This window comes from Mauremys mutica, chromosome 2, assembly GCF_020497125.1.
Source record: "Mauremys mutica isolate MM-2020 ecotype Southern chromosome 2, ASM2049712v1, whole genome shotgun sequence".
Classification (NCBI taxonomy): Eukaryota; Metazoa; Chordata; order Testudines; family Geoemydidae; genus Mauremys; species Mauremys mutica.
Window position 1 is genome coordinate 192,653,466 of NC_059073.1, and position 24,799 is coordinate 192,678,264.

At 42.8% G+C, this 24,799-nt stretch overlaps 1 protein-coding gene across 1 annotated transcript in view; it reads left to right on the forward strand.

The window, feature by feature from the left end:
- TNS3 (tensin 3) overlaps nucleotides 1–24,799 on the forward strand; it is a 355,327-nt gene that overhangs the window by 317,104 nt on the left and 13,424 nt on the right. Inside the window, exons 23-28 of the mRNA XM_045003918.1 lie at nucleotides 8,663–8,834; nucleotides 10,919–11,571; nucleotides 12,271–12,357; nucleotides 15,867–15,998; nucleotides 18,789–18,884; nucleotides 23,420–23,497. Of these exons, the coding sequence (XP_044859853.1) occupies nucleotides 8,663–8,834; nucleotides 10,919–11,571; nucleotides 12,271–12,357; nucleotides 15,867–15,998; nucleotides 18,789–18,884; nucleotides 23,420–23,497 (1,218 nt within the window). The remainder of the gene's footprint in view (nucleotides 1–8,662; nucleotides 8,835–10,918; nucleotides 11,572–12,270; nucleotides 12,358–15,866; nucleotides 15,999–18,788; nucleotides 18,885–23,419; nucleotides 23,498–24,799) is intronic.

A 24,799-nucleotide genomic window follows, 5' to 3' on the forward strand; every position in this document is an offset into this window, starting at 1 on the left:
CAGAGGGGGGCAAGTTGCACAGTGGGATAGCTGCACATGATGCAACGTGCTCTCTGTCAATGTAAGAGCAATGTCTGTGGATGCTCTCCACTGACACAAGGAGCGTTGTGTGGACATGCACAACTGATGTAATTAAAATGGCTTATGATTGTCAACGTAATAGACATGCCCTAAGTATGTTACACTTCCATCCGTTATGCCCCCTGAGAATTTATGGGATTTGGCTGGAGGGGTTTCTCATGGATTCAGAGGAAGAGGTAGCATGCTGCAGAGCCACAGTTTCCTCCCCACATCTCTCTGTAAAACTATCCTTCCACAACGTGGAATAAATTAGGCAGTCAATAAAGTTGTTAATTTAGAAATACCGGCCCCTAGTTTAATCCTCAAAATTTCACTTTTGTTTAAAAATAAAAAAAATCAGAGTTCAAATCTTCCTGTGAATTAGTAATGTTTACATGTTATTTTTTGGCTAAGCAAAACTAGATCTTACACTGAACTCCATCTCATTTCTCTGTTTTCATTGTCTTTGGCGAGTGATGTGCGAACAGTAAGCAAAGAGAGAGTTACATTTATAGAGTGTTTTACTAGTGAACACGAAACCATTTGTTTAAGGGGGGAAAAACGTGTTTTGTGTTGCTCTTGTAGACCTGATTTTTTTTTCAATTTTTTTTTTAAATAATAAAATCAGATAAAGGCTGATCTTTCATTTCTGCTGCCCTCATGATTTGAAGTATAAAATATCCGGCTGTCATGTCATAAAATCTGACTTGTGTTTATGAGGTTATTGGGTGCTTGTTTTTCAGCTAGGAATAAATAGTGTGATAAATTCACATATCTCATCATAGCTACCTCTATCATGAACTTACATACAGTAGGCCAAATACTGAGATGTTTACTCACTTGAATTTTATTCAGACAGTGGCAGCTTCACTGGGCGCTTAGCTCGAGAGAAAACCACGCTAAGGATCTCAAAACTTGACCATCTAAAGGTTGCAGTTTGGTTAGCATCCTGCCAGGTGATTGTTTATAAGCCTTTCAGAAAACATTCAAAAATCAAAATCTCTGGGAAGATGAAGACTAGGGAACAATTAACTTTATTATTGGGGACAATGAGCTGGAAAATGCAGTGGTGTTCAGGTTCACCCATGTCTTTTTTTCCACTGACCACAAGGAGTAAATTAGCTGTTGCACTCAGCAGGAGAGGCTTTTTGCTCAGAGGCTCTTCTGTGTTTATAACGTTTCCAAATAATGCATGAAAGCTGGCTGACAACAGCACTTTAGCCAGACGGGGCTGTTTAGTTCTGAATGAAAGGTGGAAGCCACTTAAATGGGAAAAGGTGACTCTTGAACAACACATGTTATGCTGGAGAGGCTATAAAGCCATTCCCTGACAGCTGGAATTTTAAAAGAAAAGACCTTATGCATCTTTTCTTAGAGCTGATGTGTCACAGTTTTCCATGCTATAAATATAGAAGAGACCAAAGTCAACAGGGCTTACACCAGAGATGAATTTGGCACACTATATCTTGTTGGGAAATGGAGACAGTCCACAGCTGGTGTAAATTAGCAAATCTGATTACACCAGCTGAGGATCTGACCCATGAATCTGGCACAAACAAGAGATGCTTGCAACGTAGTCCAGTGTGTTCAGATATTTAACATTCTGATGTTTGGAGGACAGGAAAGAAGATAAAATAGGAAATGGCTCCAACAGAAGAACTTCAGAATAACAGTATCTGGTAATCTGCTGCCTTGTGAATGATACAGCCAGTCTCTTTTAAGTGGATCTCTCCCTACACTCACACAACTTTTCCAACCTATTTCCATTCATGCTGCAGTCTTAATTCTGGTGTTCCCTGTGAGCTTTCTATGGGTTGCTAAGGAGCTGTTTAGCCTAACAAAAAAACCAAGTCTCGCCAATTTTGTTTTTAGCACTGTATCAGCTTTCAGAAGAACTCTGTTCTGGGAGGCAAAATCCTCTTGTCATTAATTCATTGTTTCTGCTGTTACGCTTCACAACATAGCACAAGCTGGGTGAAGCAGAAATCTTAAATATAGGACTGCCACTACACAGACACTCAGACCTGGTCTACACTACAGAGTTAGGGTGATGTAAGGCAGCTTACGTTGACCTAATTATGTCCGTGTCTGCACTACAGCCTTGCTCTCAGCCGGGCTGCTATCTGTGCTCCCCGCTCCAAGATGGGCTGCTTAGGGGAGGGATAGCTTGGTGGTTTGAGCGTTGGCCTGCTAAATCCAGAGTTGTGAGTTCAGTCCTTGAGGGGGCCACTTAGGGTTCTGGGGCAAAAATCAGTATTTGGTCCTGCTAGTGAAGGCAGGGGGCTGGACTCAATGACCTTTCAAGGACCCTTCCAGTTCTAGGAGATAGGTGTATCTCCAATTATTATATTATGCCACTGGTGGTTCCAGCTCCCGGCTCCAAGCCAGGCTGCTGCCCAGGCTCTCCACTCCCCGCTGGGAGCCCTAATGCCCTAGGCTCCAGGCTCCCTGTTCTCCACTGGGAGCCCAGCTGTACTGAGGCTACCTGCTCCCCACCAGGAGGCCGGGAGGCTGCTGGGCTTCCAGTGGGGAGCCGAGAGCCTGCAGGGCAGCCGTGCTCCTGGCAGAGAGCCAAGAGCCACGCTCCCAATGAGAAGCTGAGAGCCACGGGGGCCAGCTGAGATCCCAGCGGGGAGCTGCAGGTGGAGCTCAGAGCCCAACCCTCTTAAGTTGGTGGAAGCGCTCCTTGTGAGTAAACACACCACCGACAGAACGAGGGTGGTATTGACACAAACCGCCGCAGTAATGGCTCGAAGTCAGTCTAACATAGGTCGATTTAAGTTTGTAGTGTAGACATGCCCTCGAACAATGTTATTATAGACTTGTTTTCTGCTCACTTCCTTCACTTTGTCCAGTCCGCTTGCCCAAATTGCCACTTCCTAGCTCTTCTCCTACTCTTATCTCCATGATGTGCACACCCAGCACTTGGAATCTTCTTCCTGTCTCACCTCCAACCTCTCCTTAAAGCACAAGTTCTAAAAGGCCTGCAAAAGCTAGTCTTTTCCCTTCACTGAGGCATTAGCAAAATAGATGCTAGACAATTTAAATACCTTATGGAACTGAAACAATGCATGATGAACCTCACTATCCAAACAGCAACAAAGAGTCCTGTGGCACCTTATAGACTAACAGACGTATTGGACCATAAGCTTTTGTGGGTGAATACCCACTTTGTCAGACGCAAACACTTTCCTTCTTTTCCCTTTCCCCCAGCCGTTAGCAGTATCTTGTCTAGGTAGGCGTTGGTCTTTCAATGAGATCCATTCAAGCATATCTGCCTCCTCTCTCCTACTATTCCTCTTCTCTTGGTGCAGCCAGCTCCTTCTCATTTCTCTGGTGTAAGTACATCTCCTTCTTTCCCCAGTAGATGTTAAGGCTTAGAAGGGACCATTTTGATAATCTGGTTGTGCCTCTTGCATAAAAGGCTTGAGAACCTCACCCAGTAATCGCTGCATCAAACTTTTGTGTGAGCTGTGCCATATCGTTTAGACAGAAATTCAGTCTTGATTTAAAGACTTGCAGTGGTGGAGAATCCACCACATCCTTAGGTAAGTTGTTTCATTGATTAATTACAAACAGCAAATGGAGCTAATGTGCCCTGGCACGTCTGAATCCCTGCTATACATTTCCTCCTCTATTATGGCGTATTAAAAATAATTGGTAAGCATCACACATCAACACTTCAGCCCTGTCAAAGCCTCCCACAAGAAGTTCAGATAATCCTTTGCAGTAATTTGTTGAATGAAGAATAAAAATAGATCTTGGAGAGAGAATGTGACCATCTGTAACCTTTTGGTCTCCTGGGTAAAGAAAAGTTGTGTCAGCAGAGATATAGGAAACGCTGTCATAGAAATTCCTGACATTCCCAGGTGTGGGAGGGAGACTTGAAACATACCATTTTAAAGTAGTCTCCCCTGCCTCCCCTTGCCTTCCATGATTATCTCCACATGGCAGTTGTGCTCCGCACATTGGCAGTGCCATTTGGGAGCTGGAGCCATCTGGAAAGCAAGCTGCAAAATGATCTGAAGTCTGTGTGCTGAACACTGAGGAGTATTGTGCTCCTTTTTCATACCGTTTCAAAGGGAGAAAGAAAGTCTGAGAATACTTCTTCATTAACAGAAAGAGTATTGGGAGAAAAAAATATCAGCTCATGGAATGTGCCCTTTGTGCTTGGGAAGGCGAGTGTTGTGTGTGTGTGTGTGTTTTTTTTTTAAAGGAACACAAATGTCCAAAAAATAAATGACTTTTACAGGGTACAGGATCTGATCCAACCCAGCTCTTCTGGTACACTCTTTATGTCTTAAATTTATTCTTTGTGCATGAGGGTTTGGCAGGAAATCTATCTAAAAGAATGGATTCATCAGCTTGAATGTGAGTAGTGGAAGAATAAAGCTACAGAACACATTTCTATGTGCTTTTGAATTGAAGCTATTGATATGGGGATATTCTGGGTAAATATCCTCTGACATGGTTTCCTGTGACTCATTTATAAGGCTGTATTTTTGTAATTTTTGTACCATTACCTGATTGGATGGATGAAGGACGGACCAAGAAATGGACTTGACTGCCAAAACTTGCCAATTATCATACAGGGCTTCATGTCCCTGTACAGTCCTTTAAAGCTGGTAGTAGTTTCATTGCTTAGGGTTTTAACCGACTCCCAGGATGCAACTCCCATCCATTCAGCCCTTAGGCTGCGCCAGGGACATTTAGGCCCTCAGCCAGCCCAAGTTCAGGGAAGCAGAAAGGTGGCATGGCTTAGATCCCTTTTCCCCACCACTCGCCTCAGTTGGTCAGATTCTGCACCCATATTCAGACCGAGTAGTACTGAAACGGACTATTCAAAGAGTTAAAGCGTAAGGAAGGGTGGCAGAATCTGGCTGGGTTTTTCTTTCCCCTGTCATCGTGGGACCCCGTCCTCAAAAAGCTGGAGTAGTAACAGCCCTGCTATTCAAATGCTGCTAGGATCACCACATCTTTGTAACTGATCACTGCGTTGGGTTGAGTCACTATAGGTTGTTTAACAGAGAGGTTTATAAGCAGTGTTGTTGTAGATTGAATGGTTTCAGTTTGAAGTATGGTTCTGCTGTGAAAAGTGACTGTGAAACACAGCACCTTCTTACTCAGTAGATCTCTCTGTGTGTATTCAGAGTCACCTGCTTACACTTGTAACACAAAGAAGCCTACTGCTTTTTGAGTTTTTGGTAGCATTGCAGGGGCAAGGGGTACATGTGCTGAATTCTGTTCTGGCTCACAAAGCAGCATAATTCTTATCTAAGTTCTAAATGTAGAGGTTTTTCTTACGGGTGATGTGTACTAGTTTGGCTCTCAGATCCCAGGATGAGTTTGCAGGACTCGTAATTATGAATACCATCCATTTACTTGTAAGATGTGCAGATTTGACCTGGAGACATTGAGAGACAATAAATATGATTCAATTTTTCAGTGTCATTTTTCTAAGTAGAACTGCACTTTAACTTGTCACTGTGCTAAGAGATATAGTAGCATAGATTCAGCAGGTGCACTTGATTAGAAGCACCAATGTGTTGGGGTGAACAGATGCTATCATGATGTAACCCCAGGAGTATGGGAATCCACAGAATCTACAATACTGTATAGATGTGTGGTTCCTTGTGTTAAAGGGTTAACAGCTGGTGCTGTGAGTGTAGACACTAAATCAGACAATAGAGGACACAGCCAGGATACTCAGCAGGCTTGTTTTTAATTGATTATAAACAAAGCTGCTTTCATGGGAAGTGCTTAGTTTGCTAGATTGGTATGGGGCAGGAGGGTAGTTGAACAGAGACCTCACTTTAGTCTTTGCGGGAGAGAGTGCCTGGTTTTCTACTGCCTTATGCCCGTATCAAGTGGTTGTAAAATGCTACTTAAATCAGGATGACAGTGCTTTACACCCACCAATATGTCCTCCCTTTGCACGGTGCAAATGACGGCTGAAGCAGCGGCGCATCAAGCCCTAATTCATCCCTTTTAATAACACTGTTCTCAGAAAAAATAAAGCTGTGTGTGTGTTGCTTGTAATTTGGATTGGCTCTTATGAATTGAGCTGAGATTCAGTAAAATGCTTTCAACTGTTTGTGAAAGGTAACGCCCCACTGCCCCCCCCCCCCGAGATTCATTGTACCTACCTAGTCCTTTTACAGTTAAGGAGCAAACCCAGAAGCAAGGTGAATCTTGTCAGAAATGCAAATAAATAATCATACTGGGTCAATCCTTCGCCTTGCTTCTGGTTTTGTGAAGTTTGCATTAGCCCCAGCCAGTTGTATATGCTGTCTGCAAAATGATCCCAGGGCAGATCACCCCAGAGCTTGAGAGGACCCACCGGTTCCATGTAGAAATGAGGTATGGCAAGAAGAGGAGAAATTATGTAAATAGGCTCCCTAGTCCTGAGTAGCTCTCCAGCATGCATGCCAAGTACCTTCTTAGAGTATTTGCCTTGTGCCAGCCCTGTACAGCCTACAACAGCCTAGGGAAGTGAAGGTGGGTAGCCTCCTTGGTCTAGATTAGACGTTAAAGGTGTGATGTCAGGCTCTAGCTCAAACTAATTAACACTTCTAAATCTCCAATCAAGAAAAAAGCCATTGTACTTTAGCATGCACTGAAGGGCTTGAGTCCTTAGGCTTTAACATCATAACCAAAACCTAGTTTAGAGAAGCCCCCATTGATCTTGGCCCAAGTCAGCAGTTGAGGGTTGGTCCTGTGGTATTTTGACATTGCGAGCCTGATTTTGACCACATTTACACCAATGTGAGCCCAGAATCAGGCCCTGCAACTCTACAGTAGATATAGATTCACATTCTCCAGATTCTCTTTCTAAAATACGTCCTTTCTACAGTATTTCTTAGTTTACTTTGTAGGTCTGGGACAGTAGCCGGAAGTTGATTTTTTTTTTTCTAATTCTTCCCTCTGCAAGTTAAATTTGTGGTGGTTGACATACTACTACTCCCTACAGTATGTGTGCTATGTAAGGAATTTGAATAGTCTTCAGTCTAAGCATTGATTTGCCCATGTTGTTATCTCCTGTATTTGTCTTAAAATACTTCACTCACTCCCTCTTCAAACTATATAACTGCCTGGCCTCCTGTGAAGTGTAAAGCAAGGCCTCACTTTAGACTTGTTCTCCAATACAGCTCACTGTTCACAAAATCAGAAATGTTAGATATGGAAAAGACCCATTAGGTCATTTTAGCTATTCCCCAGAGCCAGTGCAGGGTTGTCCCTTACAATCTGCTTTCTTGTGCTTTGTTCAGTCTTCTTTTAAGTGTTTTAACTGAAGGGATAGTAATTACATCACATTTCCATTGTAATCACCTTATTTAGGTTCCAGTCCTGCAAACACTGAGGTCAATGGAACTATTCATGTGCACAAAGTTATTCAAATGCTTAAGTGTTTGCAGGATCAGAGTGTAAGGCCTTATCTACATGAGAAAATTGTACAGATTGAACTATGGGCTTGTCTACACACAGTTTTTGTACTGCTTTAAATGATAATGGTTTGCAACTGGCATAGTTAAAGCAGTACTGCGCCCTAGCATGGACACAGTTATACCATAGCTTATTCCTCTAAGAGGAATAAACTGTACCAGTTAAAAGCACAGTTTAACCACATCCTCATTAGGAGTTGTGCTGATTTTAACTATTTCAGTAACAAATCACCCCGCTAGCTGATATATTTAAAATCAGTACAAAAATGAAGTAGACCAGACCTAAATCAGTTTAGGAACTGATTTTGGGGTTGGGGGGTTGGGGAGAGGTTTGTGCTGACCTAACTAAACTAGTCCAATAAAGAGGGTTGCAAATTTGCTTGTGTGCATGTCTTATGACGAAGGTCACACCTGAAGTCTGCAGCAGCACCAGCAACTAAGCCCAGATCACCCCAGTCCCACTTGAATGTCTTTTAACCCCAATTTTGTCCTTTCTGTTTCCATCTGAACAAATGATCAGCAAGGAGAATGATCAGCACCTAAAATGCCAAAACAACAAGGAGTCCGGTGGCACCTTAAAAACTAACAGATTTATTTGGGCATAAGCTTTCGTGGGTAAAAAAACCCCACTTCTTCAGATGCATGGAGTGAAAGTTACAGATGCAGGCATTATATAAATGCCAAAGTGATAGGAAGCTTAGATATTCAGTGAGTGAAGGAATGGAGAATGGATTTTGTATGTGCTGAATCCAGGTGAAACTTGCTTACACATCTCCCTATCCTGTGTCTTACATCTACCAGGCAGTGAGGAATGAGAGAAAGAATTTTAAATAGTCAATTTTATCTCTTCACATCTTAAGAATTAGAGGACATACCCTGGAGAGTTAATCAATCAACTTGAGTAGTGAAGTTCTGTGCCCTCCGCCCTCTCTCTCGTTTGTTCATTTGCTAGAAACTTACAACAGTCAATGCAGTGTTGTACCTTTAAATTTCATTAAATCAGATCAACTTTTAAATAAAGTCTATTGCATGTTAAATGAAGGGGCTAAGGGAACAGTAAATCTGTATGTTATTATGCAGTTTTTTAATGAAATCTGCACCTGAGATATCAAAGAATTTGAGTTTTTCAAATATTTTGTGTTTCATTTCATTTACTACAGAATCTCGAAGTTACACGGAAGGCCTTAACCACTCGGTTGTGATGACTGACAGCACCATGGGCACCAATCCCACTTTGCTGAGGACTGACATGAAGACAGCTCCTTCGTGTCAGCGGCCTTTTGTATCTGCATGCGCCATTTCCAGTAATAGCCCCATCCCAACCGGAGAAAGGTGGGAACTTGCCAGGGCTTTTTCTTCTACCTGGAAGTTTGGTTCATATAAAATCAATCTCCAGCTGCGTCATTAAGCCTGTGTCCACACTGCAGAATGACCATGTTAGCACATTCAGACTTTAGCTTTTATCCTCTATCAGGCCAGCCAACTAGGATAAAGAACTGCCACATTCGAGTAGGAGGTTTTGGGGGACAGATGTGACTCAGGTTAGGGGGAACGCTTGAGTAAGAACCCAAGGTAACTTTGCAGTGAAGATAAGTCATTGGAGAGTAATTGCCTGATTTTCAGAAATGTTGAGTATGTTCTTTGGTCTATTATGTGCATGTATTGAAGGAATGTGTGTGGCTTTTAAAATTTTTAGAAGTAATTATAGAGGTGGTTTATCTAGCTGAGAATAATTTTTAGCTATCAAAGTACATAAAGAGATCACAATCTCTTTTAATTCACCGCTTTGCTATCTGTCAGTGCAAGTTTGTACACACTTATCAGAGTGCTAACAGCTCTCGATATTTTTTACTGATTTAGGGAAAATCCCGTAACATTTCATATTGAAAACATATTGGTGCAGAACAAATAAACACTGTTTACAATGTGTATCATGCTATCATTTTAGCAAATATACTTCTAATAATTAAGATGTTTGGGGAAAACATTTTTGTGAGGGACAGAGCAAAAACAAGGGTCTACAATTGATTTCCTTTTCAAGTGCGCAGTTGCCTCAGAAACCTCATTATCATTAATTATTTCTTGTTTTGTGGTAGCATCAAAGGCCCAAATCAAGTAGCAGGGTGTCATTGTGCTAGGCATAGTATAAGGACATAAAAGAGCTGATCCCTATCCCAAAGAGCATAGAATTTAAGTATAAAATGAGAGAGAACAGGTGGATACAACAAGCACACAGGGGAGAAGCTACAGCGTAACAATGAGAAGATTATGAACAGCCCCAATAGCAGAGTTCACAGCACTTCAGCTGCCTAGCCATCCCAAATAGGGTTTCCTGTTCCCAGACTCCTAGGTGGATAGCTACTGTCTTCACCTGCACCCCCGTCCCTGCACTGTTTGATTATTATTGATCTCACCTTCCACATCTCTGTGTGTCTAATTACCATCTCTATTCTTGGCTAATTGGCTTCTTTTTCACAGTAGTTTTCAGAACTACCCTTCTGTTAGCTGATGCTAGCTGGCTGAAGTGTCAAGCTCTTAATAAGCATCCTGATGCTTTCGGTTTCTTTTCCCTTCTGCTGGTTTCCTTTAAAACCAGTGCTTAGAGAGAGGATATTTCCAGCCTGAGAAGTTGTGAATCATATTTACAAATCTCCAATAACACATTTTAGAACTGCAGTCTGACAAAATGCGACTTGTCATTATAAATAACCATAAATTGCAAATAGAGAGTTAAGACCTCAGCATCAGGCACTGCTAAGGCTGGTAATGTGAAATCATTAAAAAATCAAATTGTAAGTCCCTCATTTTAAAGTTCATCTTGAAACTTTGTTCCTTCCTTTCTAATACTGCTCATTTTTTTTCAAAATACCCTGAGCTTTTCAACTTGTTAATTGTCTTCATTTCTTTATTTCCATTCCTTGTGTTATTGTGCAGTTTCTGTGGCATGTGCAGATCTGACATTCATTTCCACTGTGCCCTTTCAACTAAATTCCTTCTCTATGCTTTTAAGTTTTTAACTCAATTTTTTCCCCTTCATTTATACAGTGCAGCCTTGTTCTCCCTTGCCAACCTAGCCCCACCCTTAACCCCCCTCTCTATAACAAGTACTTGTGAATATATTTTTCAGCCATAGCTTCAGTACAGTAGACTTTTAGAACTGTGTCTTAGTTTCCCTATCTGTCAAATGAGGATAATCACCCATACCTTACATGGCTGTGAGGCTCAATTAATTAAAGTGTCTTGAGACTATGTGTGTGGAAAGTGCTATAGAAGTGTCAGGTTTTGTTGTCTTGGTGAAGATGATTATTTATTGCTATTAAAGATTATTGCTAAAGACTGGAATAAAGGCATTGTGCAATGAAATGTTTTTAAGGCATATGGGAATGATTTGATTGTGACATTTTCTTTTTGAACAGCCCTTCTGCAACTGAATGCCACTGGCTAGAAAGCAACGCTAAGTCCACCGCTTCACCCCAGCTCACAGCTGGTCTACAGGGGAACATCAGGCCTACAGGAAATTACCTTGTGTCCTCAGAATTTTCAAGCCCCATTCAGGACAGCTCGCTCTTGTCCCATTTCCAATCCCCAGGATTGCAAGTCATCTCTTTGAACAGCCGAGAGGATTCGTCCTTAGACCAGCAACAAGAACCTGCTGCCCATCCCAGTGCCCGGGCCTACCTGAACTATGGTGGGACCAGCGTAAGCAGTAGCCCACCACTGGAGGAGAAACAACCTGTTTTCATGGCCAATACTAGCAGCTCTCCCAAAACTATGAGCTCACCACTGGCAAGTACAGCGGACAATGGCTTTTTGGCCCACAACTTGCTTACAATGGCCTCTGGACACAATAGCCAGAGCAGCACAATTCAACAGCACCATGGAATGAACCTGCACCCACAGCCACCTCTTCCAGAGAAGAAGAGGACTTCTGAGGGAGACCGTTCTTTTGGCTCCATCTCTCCTTCTTCAAGTGGCTTCTCCAGCCCTCATAGTGGGAGCACGATCAGCATTCCATTCCCAAATGTCCTTCCAGACTTTTCAAAAATTTTAAGCACTTCCCCTTTGCCAGGTAGGTTTTATGCCAGGATGTATTTATAGTTAAACTGACACTTTTATATGAGTGTGGGAGGAGGGTGGTATGTTAGATACATTATAAAATAGTGGATGTTCAATAGCGAATGAAGTGAATGTTTGTAGTAAGAGGAGACACTTCACTGATTTTAAATGTATTGTTTCTAAAGACAAAACTCCAGAGTGCTTTCTCTGAGCCTTTTTGGGTGTGTCAGTCAAATGCAGCCCTCTCTCTGCTGCCAACCCACAAGTAAGTGGTGACTGGGCCAATTCCTCTTAATAACGGCTGGCTTTGTCCTGCATCCTTGCTAGGCTCATGGCAAGAATACTTTGAATGTGGCTGTTTGTCTTCTGGTCTGTGTTCAGACTTAGCCAGACCTTACTGAGGAGCTAGATGTTTAATATAGCTTTATAACTCTGAGTTTTCATATTTTATAGCTTGTGAGAAATGGAACTTTAAAAGCACTGGTCAAAGTATCATGTGATGTATGTTTTATTTCTCAGAGCAGCTTCAGAACTCCCCCAGACCACTAGTTTAATTATGGGGTTCCTCTCCCCCCACCTCCTGTGGTTGAACTCTGAATTCCCAAATTAATCAGCACCTCACTGTCCGAAGTGAGAGCTAACAGCAGGAAATGCCCTTTGCAGTTATGGTGTATATTTATTTTTTTAATTTTCTTTTACCTTTATTTAACAGAAAACCCAGGCGATAAACACGTGACTGTAAAATTTGTCCAAGATACATCCAAGTTCTGGTACAAGCCAGATATTTCAAGAGAACAAGGTATACCAAATATCATCTGCATCGGGGTGTTCAGCTGCAGAAGGGCTGTTCAGGAGTGCTCTGTATAAATTTCTGGTGTCTGGAGTCTAGATTTCTTACATAGAAATGTAAAAATAATTCTGGCCTTAGCAATAGGAGGACTTGAGGCCCTTAGGCAAAACACCCAGTTTAATAGGAGTACTGAATTTGTAGGCTTGTTAAATAACCCTTGAGAAAGTGACAAAGAACTTTGGTTTTAGTTTGGGCCAGATCTTCAGCCCCTCTGGAATGACCCGCAGGGGTCATAATGGCAGCAGCTGAAGATTTTCCGCTCCAGTCTCTTCTCCCTGGCACTAGGCAGCTTTCCAGGGCATGCTGGAGGAATGCAGAGAGGAGGAAAGTACAATGTGCTCTGGTGATCCTGGCTAAGGGGATCATTATTCACCAGTACAAGTTATCCTAAGCCTCCTCTAACTTGCACTGGCAAGACAATTTGACCTCCAGGATTTGGAGAGGCAGGGCAAAAAGCTACCTATACCTGTCGTCTCCTCAGGTAACGGAGGGCTCATCTGGCATGGAGTCAGCCCTATGTCTTTTAAGTGTGTGTGAATTTAATGCTAACAGTTCAGAGAACTGTTACTGAAAACCAAATATAATACAGATTAAGCTTCTCCCATGCAGATCTACCAAGATACCTCAGCCACTGCCTGCAACTGTTACAGTTGGTTTTCATAGCTAACTGCCAGTTGTCGATGGTTCTGTACTTCCTATGCTCATTCCACAAGTTACAGGTTTTAGTGCCTTAACTGTAGCTCTGCTTGTACAATGGGGAGGGGAAATGGAAAGTATTTTCCCTGGGTATCAGCAGGATAGGGACATCTAAAAAATGATAAACTACCCAGAATAAGAAACGTCTCTGAAAGTTGGCAGTCTGGAATTCTGCAACTCCTGTCCCAGGTGGCCTGTATTAATCCTTCATATCAATAAACTATAATCCTCTGGGGAGTATTTATATAAATATATATAATTTTTACATGCACATGTATTCCCCAAAAAACCCTCTACCTCACTTATGTCACTCTGAGACATAAGAACAGCCATGCTGGGTCAGACCAATGGTCCATCTAGCCCAGTAGCCTGTCTTCTGACAGTGGCCAGTGCCAGATGCTTCAGAGGAAATGAACAGAAAAGGGCAATTATCAATTGATCCATCTCCTGTTGTCTGGTCATAGCATCTGACAGTCAGAGGCTTCACCTGAGTACATATAGATGCAGCACCCAGAGAATTATATTTTAGTGATGTTTAAGATTAATATAGGTTGCCTCAGACTGTTGCTACAGAATTTCAGGCTGCAGAACTTTGGAGAAGTTTATAATTCTAACAGTTTATTATGTATTTGGATGTCCCTGGGTGGTTGTTCCCCAAGGAAAACTCCCATTTCCATTTTACAGGCACACCCAGAGTTAAGGCAATATAATAATACATATATTACGTTCTCTCTTTCTCTCTTTGCAATAGCACTTACAGTGTGCTGTGTGCTTTAGACAATCCGTGCATACATATAAGTAAATTGTAACATTCAATTAGTATGAGTCCTACTTAATGGAATATGACAGCTCTATGACCGATCCAGATCAGGACTGCATGTCAGATAGCAAAAATGAGGCTGTCGGAATCAGACATAATTTTTATAGTCAAAGTATAGTCTTCTCTGATTGGAAGGCCTTTAACATTGTCCCACTGAACCACAGTCAACATAGCCTTCAGCTATTGGCAAATGATGAATTGCTGGATCTGTCTAGTGCATACTTTCTGAGACTGTGAGGTTGTCTGCAGCTTCTTACAGTGCAGCTAAAAGCACAAGCACAGGGGAAAAGAAGATAGTAAAAAACTGAAGATTTACACTTCTTGGGTTTAGGATTTACTAGTCCAGGACCCATTAGTGAATTGAATGGTCAAAGGATGACTCTTGACTTGTTGAGCCCAAAGAGGAAAGGAATAAAACTAACAGGCTGCTGCTTGCACAAGTTAAAAATATGTTTCCCAGCAGTTTAATATTCACATTTGTCCATCCAATATAATCTCTCTTCCCCTTTTAAAAAATACCAACATTATGGGAGGTGTGGGTGTTTTTTTTTTCCTTTGCCAGAGGGAGGAATCCTATGACAGATGGAAAAGGTGATCTAGTATGTAGTTAGAAGGATTAGGCAAACACTTTCTTGAATTGCAGTTTTGCATATTCACCACATTAGCCTCAACACATATTAGTGCAGTAATCTATTCGTTTTCTCTCCTCCCCACCCACCTCCATGTTTACATCTTTTTATAGATGAGAAGTACAGTAACTCCTCACTTAACATTATGTTCCTGAAAAATGTGACTTTATGTTCCTGGTTATGTTCCTGAAAAATGTGACTTTAAGCGAAACGATGTTAAGTGAATCCAATTTCCCCATAAGAAATAACGTAAATAGGGGAGGTTAGGTTCCAGGGAATTGTTTTTGTTTTTTGCCAGACAAAAGGCATTATATACATTTTAAACAATTTTAAACAAGCAATTTAATACAGGTATTAAACAGGCTGGCAGCCCCCCCATCAGCTCCCCTATGCCCCCTCCCATCCCCCGTGCCTCCTGCCCGCCAGCGGACCCTGCAGATCAACACCTTCCTCCACCCTCCACTTGGCTGTCTTGTTGGTGGATGATGACAAATGTGTGCTTGTTGTTGGGGCTGTGTAGAAGAGAAAGCAGCGTTTCCATACTCCCGGTTACGCTTTTTAACAAGCAAACAAAATAGCTTCAGGAATCAACTTTTCCTCTTTGCCTAAAAGCACATGCATGCTGGGATAGAGCATTGGAGAAGGAAAGTGCTGGCTCTTCTCTGATTGCCGGGAATTGTGAACATGTTAGTGCATGTTCAGTCCAGGTACAGTGTTGGCCAATTTGCCAGCCGCTGTTTGCTGAGTTGTCTCCGAATTGGTCTCTCAAAGGCAGAAAGAGAAGATGGTTCTGTCTCTTAAAGGATGTTTTCCTATAAAGCCTTTTCCATTTTTGCAAATAGTATTAATAGTAACATACTCTATATCAAGGTTTAAAATCAGTGTTGCCAGCCTGAAAGTGTGCCCCACCCCAAAAAAGAGATCTGTGGTTTTGATTCTGCCTGGTCTCTACTACATAATATTTGGCTGTTTCACATGTATATTATGAGGATTAGTTAATTTATGTGTGTACAGTGCTTTGAACATGTAAAACACTGTGGGTGAGATTGTGAGCCCTTTAGGCTACACATGTAGTAAGGTACTATTCAGTATGAGCAAGGGGTTCACAATCTGGTGCTATCTGCGCATTTTATAGATACCAAAATCATATCCAGAGTTAAGATCCAAGGTTTTGATTCTGTTCCAAGGCAGTGGGGAGGGAGACAAAAGAACCTGGCATTCTTTACTAGTGCTTTAAATGAGGATTTGGAACAGTACCTTTATGTTTATTACTTGAACTGAAACACTTTTCTCAATCTCTGAATCCTTTGCAGCCATTGCCGTTCTGAAGGACAAGGAACCAGGGTCATTCATTGTTCGAGACAGCCATTCTTTCAGGGGAGCCTATGGCCTGGCAATGAAAGTTGCTACACCTCCTCCTTCAGTGCTGCAGTTAAACAAGAAAGGTACTGTATGACTCCCATCTTTACTTTGTCGCATAGAGTATGCAAGACCTAACTACTATATAGAATTCAGAGAAATCCCCTCGTCTCCATAATTAAAATGTCAAGAGGTGCAATTCTGAGTCGATCAAATCGGAAGTCTCAATTTGGATTCCTTGCAGTGTGAATAAGAATCTCTCCCAGTGGGATTGTGGAACATGTTTGTGTCGTGCTTGGTAGTTTCACACACAGGTTGGTAATTATATACACAGCTTGGATATGCATGTACTGTACAATGTTGTCGGAACAGGAATCCAGCACCAACTCACTATCTGAGCCTCCTCGGTTATTAGAAGTCTGGTTTTGATCTAAGGCTCAGTGTGATGCCAAATACCACCATGCACAACTTTTGCCTTGATGGAAGATGGAACTTTTTTGGCCTGGGAATTTGTTTTGAGACAACAGTACATCAGAAATAAATCTGAGAAAAATTAGCGTAGCTAAACAAGAAGCAGTGTGGCAGATGTGTTCCCTCAGGCTCCTGTGCTGTAACATATAACTTATATCTGTCAGTCCTGAAGGGGAAAATGAAAAGGGCATATGGAATGCATCAGGCAGCGTATGGAAACTCAGGAGGCAGTCTAAGACGTGTTCTTGGCTCTGATCATGCCTACTGACCTCCTTGCTGCTACTCTTCTATTTCAGAACCCTTTGTATCTATTGGTAAATGTTGCCCAGTGAGGTAAAGAACTGCAGGAAATTAGATTGACTGAAAAACAGCAGCTGTTAATGTCTGTTTGGAGCGTTTCTGTCCTTTGTTCCTTCTTCCAGTTATTTCAAGTGCACTTTTGGTCTGGCGCTTGGATTTCATTATTCCAGATTTAAAAGGAGCATAGGAACATAGGAATTGCCTCACTGGATCAGACTGAAGGCCTGTATAGTTCAATATCCTGCCTCTGATAATGCCAGTACCAGATGCTTCAGAGCAAGATATAAGAACCCTGGAGTGGAATAGACAGATGTGGGATAATGTTTTTCCCACATTCATGCTGATCTTTAATAATTAGAGATTGGCACATATCCTGAAATATGAGGTTTAATATACCTTCCAAAATTTTATCATTAATATAACTCTGATAAACATATTTTAAAAATCCTTTTTTTTTTAAATCTTTCTAAGTTCATGGCCTCAACAGCTTCCTAGGGCAATGAGTCTAATTACATGATGGGTAAAATTTATTTCCTTTTATAAGTTTTGGATTTGCCACATTTTAATTTAATTCAAAGTCGCCTTCTTCTTGTGTTTGAGTCAGGAAGAACAGTAGTTCTTGATCTACCTTCTCGATAGTCTTCAGTATTTTATTCACTTCCATAACATCACCACTTATTCATCTTGTTGCTAAAAGAAACAATCCCAATCTTTTCAGTTTCTCTTCTTAGTAATTTTTCCAGGCCTTTGATCATTCTTGTTACCCTTCTCTGACCCCCTCTAATTCTATAGTATCTGTGAGATGGGGTAATCAGGACTGCACATAGCATTCCAGATGGAGCCACACCATTGATTTATATAGCAACATTATAACATTCTCCGTATTATTCTCTATTCCATTAATTATGTATCCTAATATCTTTTTTGCTTTGGTGACCCCACTGAGCTGCACACTGAGTAGTGGTCTCCATTGTCTACAATGACACCTAAATCCCTTTCTTGAGTTGATACAGTTACTTTAGAACCCTGTAAGCCATATGGAGTTTCCCTCCAATTTACACTTTCTATTTATTGACACTGAACTCCATTTACCATCGTGTTCCCTGTTCACCTAGCTTGTTTAGTTCCTCAAAGTCCTCTCCAATCCTGACTAACCTAAATAACCTTGTGTCGTCTGAAACCTCACTACTGCTCCTCCCTTCCTAGATCTTTAATAAATATGTGAAACAATACAAGACTTAGTACAGAACCTTGAGGCACCCTCTGCTGTTAACCTTTTGCCTTGAGGAAAATTTACCATTTATTCCTCTTTGTTTTCTGTCACCTAACAGCAGCTTAACAGCCACATTGGTCTTGTCTGTGCTAGACAGTGAAGCTCCACTGGTGATCGCAAAACTGAGAACTCTAATGAAAGCTGGCTGTGGGTATTTTAACCACCATGTTGTCTAACTTGAGCCTGAGAAGGCCTACATGATACGGTAGTTCAAGTACCGGTGGCCACTGGCAACTTGTCTACCCTAGCTAACACTGGTTGAGCTGCACCAATGGTAGCAATAGTGGGAAACTTTAAAAAGCCTGTTGTAGACAGAACCAATGGGTCTGTCTCCTGGTCTTACATAAACTGGAGTTGCCAGCTCTTGTCATTAGTGAGTACATCAGAATTTCTGACCTCGTTTCTTCCATATTTCCTTTTCATAGCTGCTATTGATTTTTTTGTCTTGACTTGATTTCTAGACCCACCTATTTCTTCCCTTACTTTCAGGAGAAAAAGAAACAACCAGCTGGTTTTTTTTGACCTAGTGGTTCCTATAAAATGTTGGGACACATCCTGGATGTTTTGGACACTGGTACCCATCTAGGTGTCAACTAGAGGCAGAGTTGTTACAGGCCGGAAGTGATTATCTGTAGATAACGTGCTATACGGTGCCTGTTTCATTGTGGATGGTGATACAGCAGTAGAATAGCTAGTGCACTGTCTGAATGCTGTGTATTGAGCATTCACTTGTTCTAAGGAAGGCAGCTATCATAAACACCTTTTAATTTGTGACCCTCCCATCTCTTATTCATTGGCTTACTTCATGTGTTTGTTTTCCTTTTTTCCACAGCTGGGGATTTGTCAAATGAGCTTGTCAGGCATTTTCTGATTGAATGCACCCATAAAGGAGTGCGATTGAAAGGATGTCCTAACGAGCCATATTTTGGTAAGTGCTGTACATCAACAGGACATGAAAAATGAGGATATTTTGCATACAGCCAGACTGCTTCATAGCATAGAATGGAATGGAATATGAGAGGAAATGTCACGCAAAGATTGTGAGATGGTTTCTGCAGGAACCTATTCTAGTATTGTCATGATAAGGGCCTTCTATATCAATCTATATGACCACATAGAAAAAAAGCACATTGTAGTAGAGGACATTCCAACTAGAGCAGAGGTGGGCAAACTATGCAGTTGGGGGGCTGGCGCAGTCAGGAAGGAGATGGGGAGTTGGATAGGGCGGCGGGGGGCAGTTGGGCAGGGGTTCTGGGGGCAGTCAGGGGACAGGGAGGGGTGGATGGAGCAGAGGTCCCGGGGGGGCCATCAGGGGACAGGTGGGTTTGGATGGGGCAGGAGTCCCCGGGGGTCCGTCAGGGAGTGAGAAGCGGAGGGGGGCGGGAGCCGGCCACGCTTGACTGTTTGAGAAGACACAGCCTCCCCTAACCGGCCTTCCATACAATTTCAGAAACTGGATGTGGTTCTCAGGCCAAAAAGTTTGCCCGCCTCTGAACTAGGGCATTGTAATGTGATGGAAGCACATCACTTTTGTTGGACTGTCTTTTAGATGTACTAATTGCAGCTTCTCTTTGAAGTAAAGATGACCCCAAAGCAAAAAAAAAAAAAAATTAAAAAAAGGATTTGAACTTTGTCACTGTTTGGGGTGGGAGGTATTTCAAACCTGAGGTTTTAGTTCAGTCCTGCCTCTAACTTGAAGCATTTATCCAAGGTACTTGTATGACCCACTACCATAATATCTGAGCACCTCACAGTCATTTAATTGATTTATCCTCACAACACCCCAGTGAGATAGATAAGTCCTGTCACCTCCAGTTTGAAGATGGGGAACTGAGGCACAGAAAGACTAGTTTCTTTTTGACTTGCAATAGGACTTTGGTCCAATGTTCCCTCTAATTTTTTGCATCCATGTGCGGAATTAATTTTGTTATGTGCACCAATATCGAGGTAATGTGCACTGTGCGGCACCAGTAGAAACAAAAACCTAGATATAATATATATATTTTTAAAAGTTACCATAGGGATAATTACTCCAGCCAGGATAAGTTAGGCATTTTAGAACTCACCACGCAAAGAATTAAATTTAAGAATAACAGAGAAATCAAATTATTAAATGCATAGACCAGTCAAAAAACTAAAATAACAGCACTCTGAAAGAATAAAATTACAGAGTATATATGTGTATTGCAAGAAGTAACAACAATAACACAAGTATGTGCAGGGCCGGCTTTAGGGTGATTTAGCCGATTCCCCGGAATTGGGCCCCGTGCCCCTAAGAGGGCCCGGCAACGTCCCGAAGGAGCTGCCGCTGAAGTCCCACCACGGTCTTCAGTGGCAGCTCAATCGCTGCTGCGGAGGAGGGTCCCTCCACCGAAATGCCACCGAAGGCACTGGCAGGCGATTGAGCTGCAGCCAAATCCCGGCACTGTCGGTGGCAGCAGCTCAATTGTTGCCGCTGTCTTCGGCGGCATTTCAGCGGAGGGACCTTCCTCTGCGGCAGCGATTGAGCTGCCGCCAAAGACAGCGGCAGGACTTCGGCGTCAGCTCCTTCAAATCGGGCCTCGCGGTGCCTAAAGCCGGCCCTGAGTATGTGTTGGGAGGTGTGTGTGAAAGAGAGTGTGTGTGTGAGAGAGAGAGAGAGAGAGAGAGAATGTGTGTGTATGTGCTGGCTGCTGGGGAAGTGTAGGAGAGACCGTGTGTTGTCTCTTTAAGCACAGTGGCACTCACCAGTCTGAAGGCTCATGAACAGCCACTAGCAGCTCTGTCTAACTCGTCCCTCCTCCCCCGCTCTGCAGAGATGGGCTACATGGGGGGAGGGGGACACCCTGACATCAACGTCCCCCCCCCAACGCCTCCCCACTCTGCACAGCAAGCAGGAAGGTCCCGGGAGCAGCTGGCCAGAGGCTTCAAGGCGGAGGGCAGGAGCAGCCGGGGGAGGGACACCTCAACACAAGTCACCGGATGTGCGCAGTTCTACTAATCAAGTGTGCAGCACTTGACTGACTCACAGATTAGAGGGAACACTGCTTGGGTCCAGTGATGAGCTGCCAAATTTTTAACAACGGGTTCCCTCCTCCCTCCAAAATTTTAACAACGGGTTCCCTCCTTCCCCCCCCTCCGTGGGGGGGGGGTCGTGCCCCATCCAACCCCTCATGTTCCTTAACACACACACTCCGAGACCCCTGACCCATCCCCCCCTTCCCTGTCCCCTGACTGCCCCTTGCCGCCCCACCCAACCCCTCCTCTCATTCTCAATGGCCCCCCAGACTCCCTACCCCATACAACTACCCCTTCTCTCTGTCCTTGAGTGCCCCCACCACCTCATCCAACCCTGCTCTTTCCTGACTGCTCCCCGGGACCCTTGCCCCCATTCAATCCCCCTGTTCCCTGCCCTCTGACTGCCCTGACCCCTATCCACCCCCCCCACAACCCACCCCCTCCCTGCCCCCTTACCACACTGCCTGGGGACCGGGTCCACTCTGCCAGGACCACGACCGGTGCCGCGGGGCCCGACTCCCCCGGCCGGCGCTGGGCTGGAGGGAGCCGCGGTCTGGGACCGGGAGCTGCTGAGCCAGCCGCACCTCCCCTCCCCCTCCGCGCCCCAGCTTACCTGCTGTCTGCCTCCATGCTGCTTGTTCAGGCTTCCCACGAACATCTGATTCGCGGGAAGCAGGGGAGGGGGAGGAGAAGGGGGCGGAGCAGGAGAGGAGTGGGCGGGAACTTTTGTTAAATTTAGCAGCCCTTAACAAGCGGTTCTAAAATGGCTGCTAAATTTAACAACGGGTTCCCGCGAACCCGTGCGAACCCGCTGCAGCTCACCCCTGCTTGGGTCCTAAATCACTTAAGTACTGATGAAAATTTTACTTTAACTGACTTTCTCGACATCAGTCAGGAAGTCTGTGCTAAGGCAAGGAATTGAACCCAGATTTCCCAAGTCCCTGGCTAAAGACTAGCCACTGGACTATCCGTCTACAGTGCTCCTCTTATTTACTAAATGATGTGGCAGTTTGTGCTAGTGTTTTGCATAGGCTGTGTTGCAGCATCCTTACCTTCATTCAGTATTTCTCCCATCAGAATCTACACTGCAGAAGTGTAATGTGTTAACAAGGAACATCACTATTTAGGATGCACTGGTATCTAAGCACAGTCTGGCACCTATTGACCTGTACTAATGCACCCTGGTATACTTCATTGTAAATTTCTTGGCTTTGATTATGTTGACAGACACGTATCAGCTGCCCAGCAACCATCCCAAGTAGCCAGGTCAGGCACTAGACTGATGATTTGGGGCCTGAATTGGGAGGCATCTTCCCGGCCTGAGCTGTGGAGTGGCGACATGTTTATATAGCTACTTCACAGACTACTCTTGCTGCCATTACAAGATGCTACCCATAATGGGGATACTTCACAATGGAGGATCCTAATTCCCATCTCCAAGTTCACCTGTGATGCCACCCCCCACTTCTGCATCCAGCCATTCCCTGCCCCCTTCATGACACAGAGGGCTCATTAGGACTCAGATCTTTGAACTGTTGGGCACCGTCAACTCCCAATGACATCAACAGGAAAGGAAGGTGCTCAGCAATTGTAAGATTGGGCCCTGGGCTCTGATTTTACAGCAGATGTTGGTAGTCTATAGAAAATAATAATAATAAAAAAACAACCCAGTCTATAATTTTCTCCAGAACTGAAATATGGTTGGGTTATTTGTTAATATTTTTCAGTGTCTGGAATTAAAGGCAACTTCCTTTTGCACTAATAGACTGGCCAATCACTCCTCCAAATATAGAGTGTAAAATGTGCATTGACATTTTAATGGGAACAGAGGGTCCAGATCCCTTAGGTGGAACTGAGAATCTCCGCCTTGCTATATAGTTACAGCAAATGGTGTCTCGGGGCACTAATTAGAAGGAGGCATGATTTAACGTGGGATACCATGCAGATGGCCTCACCTCGGGAGGTGGGAAATTCCTCTGGCTGTTCTTTTTACCAGTAAAACACAAATTGACTTGACTGCCTAGTGGTTAAAGCAGGGGACCAGCAGTTAGGACTCTTGAGTTATTTTCCCAGCTTTTCCACTGCCTCATGGTGTGACGTTGGGCAGATTGCTTAGCTTGTCTGTTCTCACCTGCCTCTTATGAGTGTTGAGACTTAATAAGGTAATATTTGTAAAGCACATTATCATTGTCATCTTTCTCTTTAAAGTAAACTAGTATTTAATAAGGGGCGGGGGGTGGTGGACTGCAGTTCATGTAAAAGGAGTTAGACACAAGAAATGATGAGAAGATGGATTTTTTAAAAATTACCAAAAAAGGTAGTTGTTAAAGTGTCTTAGGAGCCAAGGAGAGAAAATGTTTTAAGGGTTATCTTTAGCCTGTAAACTATTGAAAAGCAAACATACCTCGTAAGCATTCTTTTTGTGCACAAAAAGTAATCTTGCCTGTCTTGTTCTTTTAACCACAGGGAGTTTGACAGCTTTGGTGTATCAACATTCCATTACTCCTCTGGCATTACCCTGCAAACTACTCATCCCAGACAGAGGTATGCTAGTCAAAATACAAAATAAAAGTGATACGCAACCAGAGATCCACTTCAAAATAGCTATATCTGAAGGCAGGTGAACATGTCAAGGTAAAGATCTGAACAAGAATGCATAGGAAAGAATGTCAGACCGTTGTTGCCAAGCAGCTTTTGTCCAAGATGCAGTTCAGAACTGATTAGTACTGTGATGCCTCAGTAATAAACATATATATCTCATGGTGATTAGCACTGCAATCCAATATTTTTAAAAAAATGTATTTTGCAGATTTGACATGACACCCAGGTATAGTTAGATTCAACCAATCTTTACTCAAGCATAGGTAGCAAGAGTTCTCTAAGGGGGAAAAGTTGGATTTTAAAAAAAGCAGATACTTTAGGGTGTAGTTGAGGGAAAGAAACAGCAGTTTATGCAAGTCTAAATATTGCAATAAATAAATATTAAAAAGCACATGGATTATGGGAATATAATTCTATTTTGGGTTGTGGTGACTCCATAAACTTCTCTAATACAGCAACAAAAAGCTTCTGTGTATTTTTGGCCCATAATTCAGTTGTCTGTTTATTCTCCCCTATAAAGCAAACACCAGATGTATTACTGAACTGTTAAACATTCTTGCGGTTTTCCATTGAACTCTTAAACTTTTCTACTCCTAAAGGCTGTATGTCTGTACTCTAACATAACATTTGAAATATGTAACTCCATGAAATATCTGAATGGAGACACTGAAGCACAATAACATACCATGGAAGAATGTGGATCAGAGATCTGTCTTTAGATATATGGATAGAAAAACCACTGTGATGGGGGCGCTCGTGCCACCTTTCCTTATCAAATAAAATTGGAAGTTCCTTTGGTTCTAGCAAAAAGTTCAGGGTTGAAACATCTGTCTTTTTACCCTGCACGAACCTACTGTAGTGAAATGAATGGATCTAGTCTGATACAATCAAGCCTTTTAATGTAAAGATGGAGTTAAAGCATGAACTGTCTGTGGTTTCTTATTCTGCTCCTGATTCATACAGCACTAAACATGTACTTAACTGTAAGCTTGTGAGTAGTCTGAGGGTAAGCAGTGAATCAGGGCCTCTCTTTTTCTTGATCATATTGAAAGAGAAACCATGTCGTACCCACATACAGCCTCAAATATAGGTTCTATACAAACTTTTACAAGACTGAAAAATCAAAATGTGTCTGAGTTGTTTGTTTTTTTTAAATTCTGGCGGAAAGATTCTAAAACAAACCTTCCAGTGCTGTATTTACAGTCTACACATTGCACCATTTGGTGGTGCCATGAGTACTTGCAA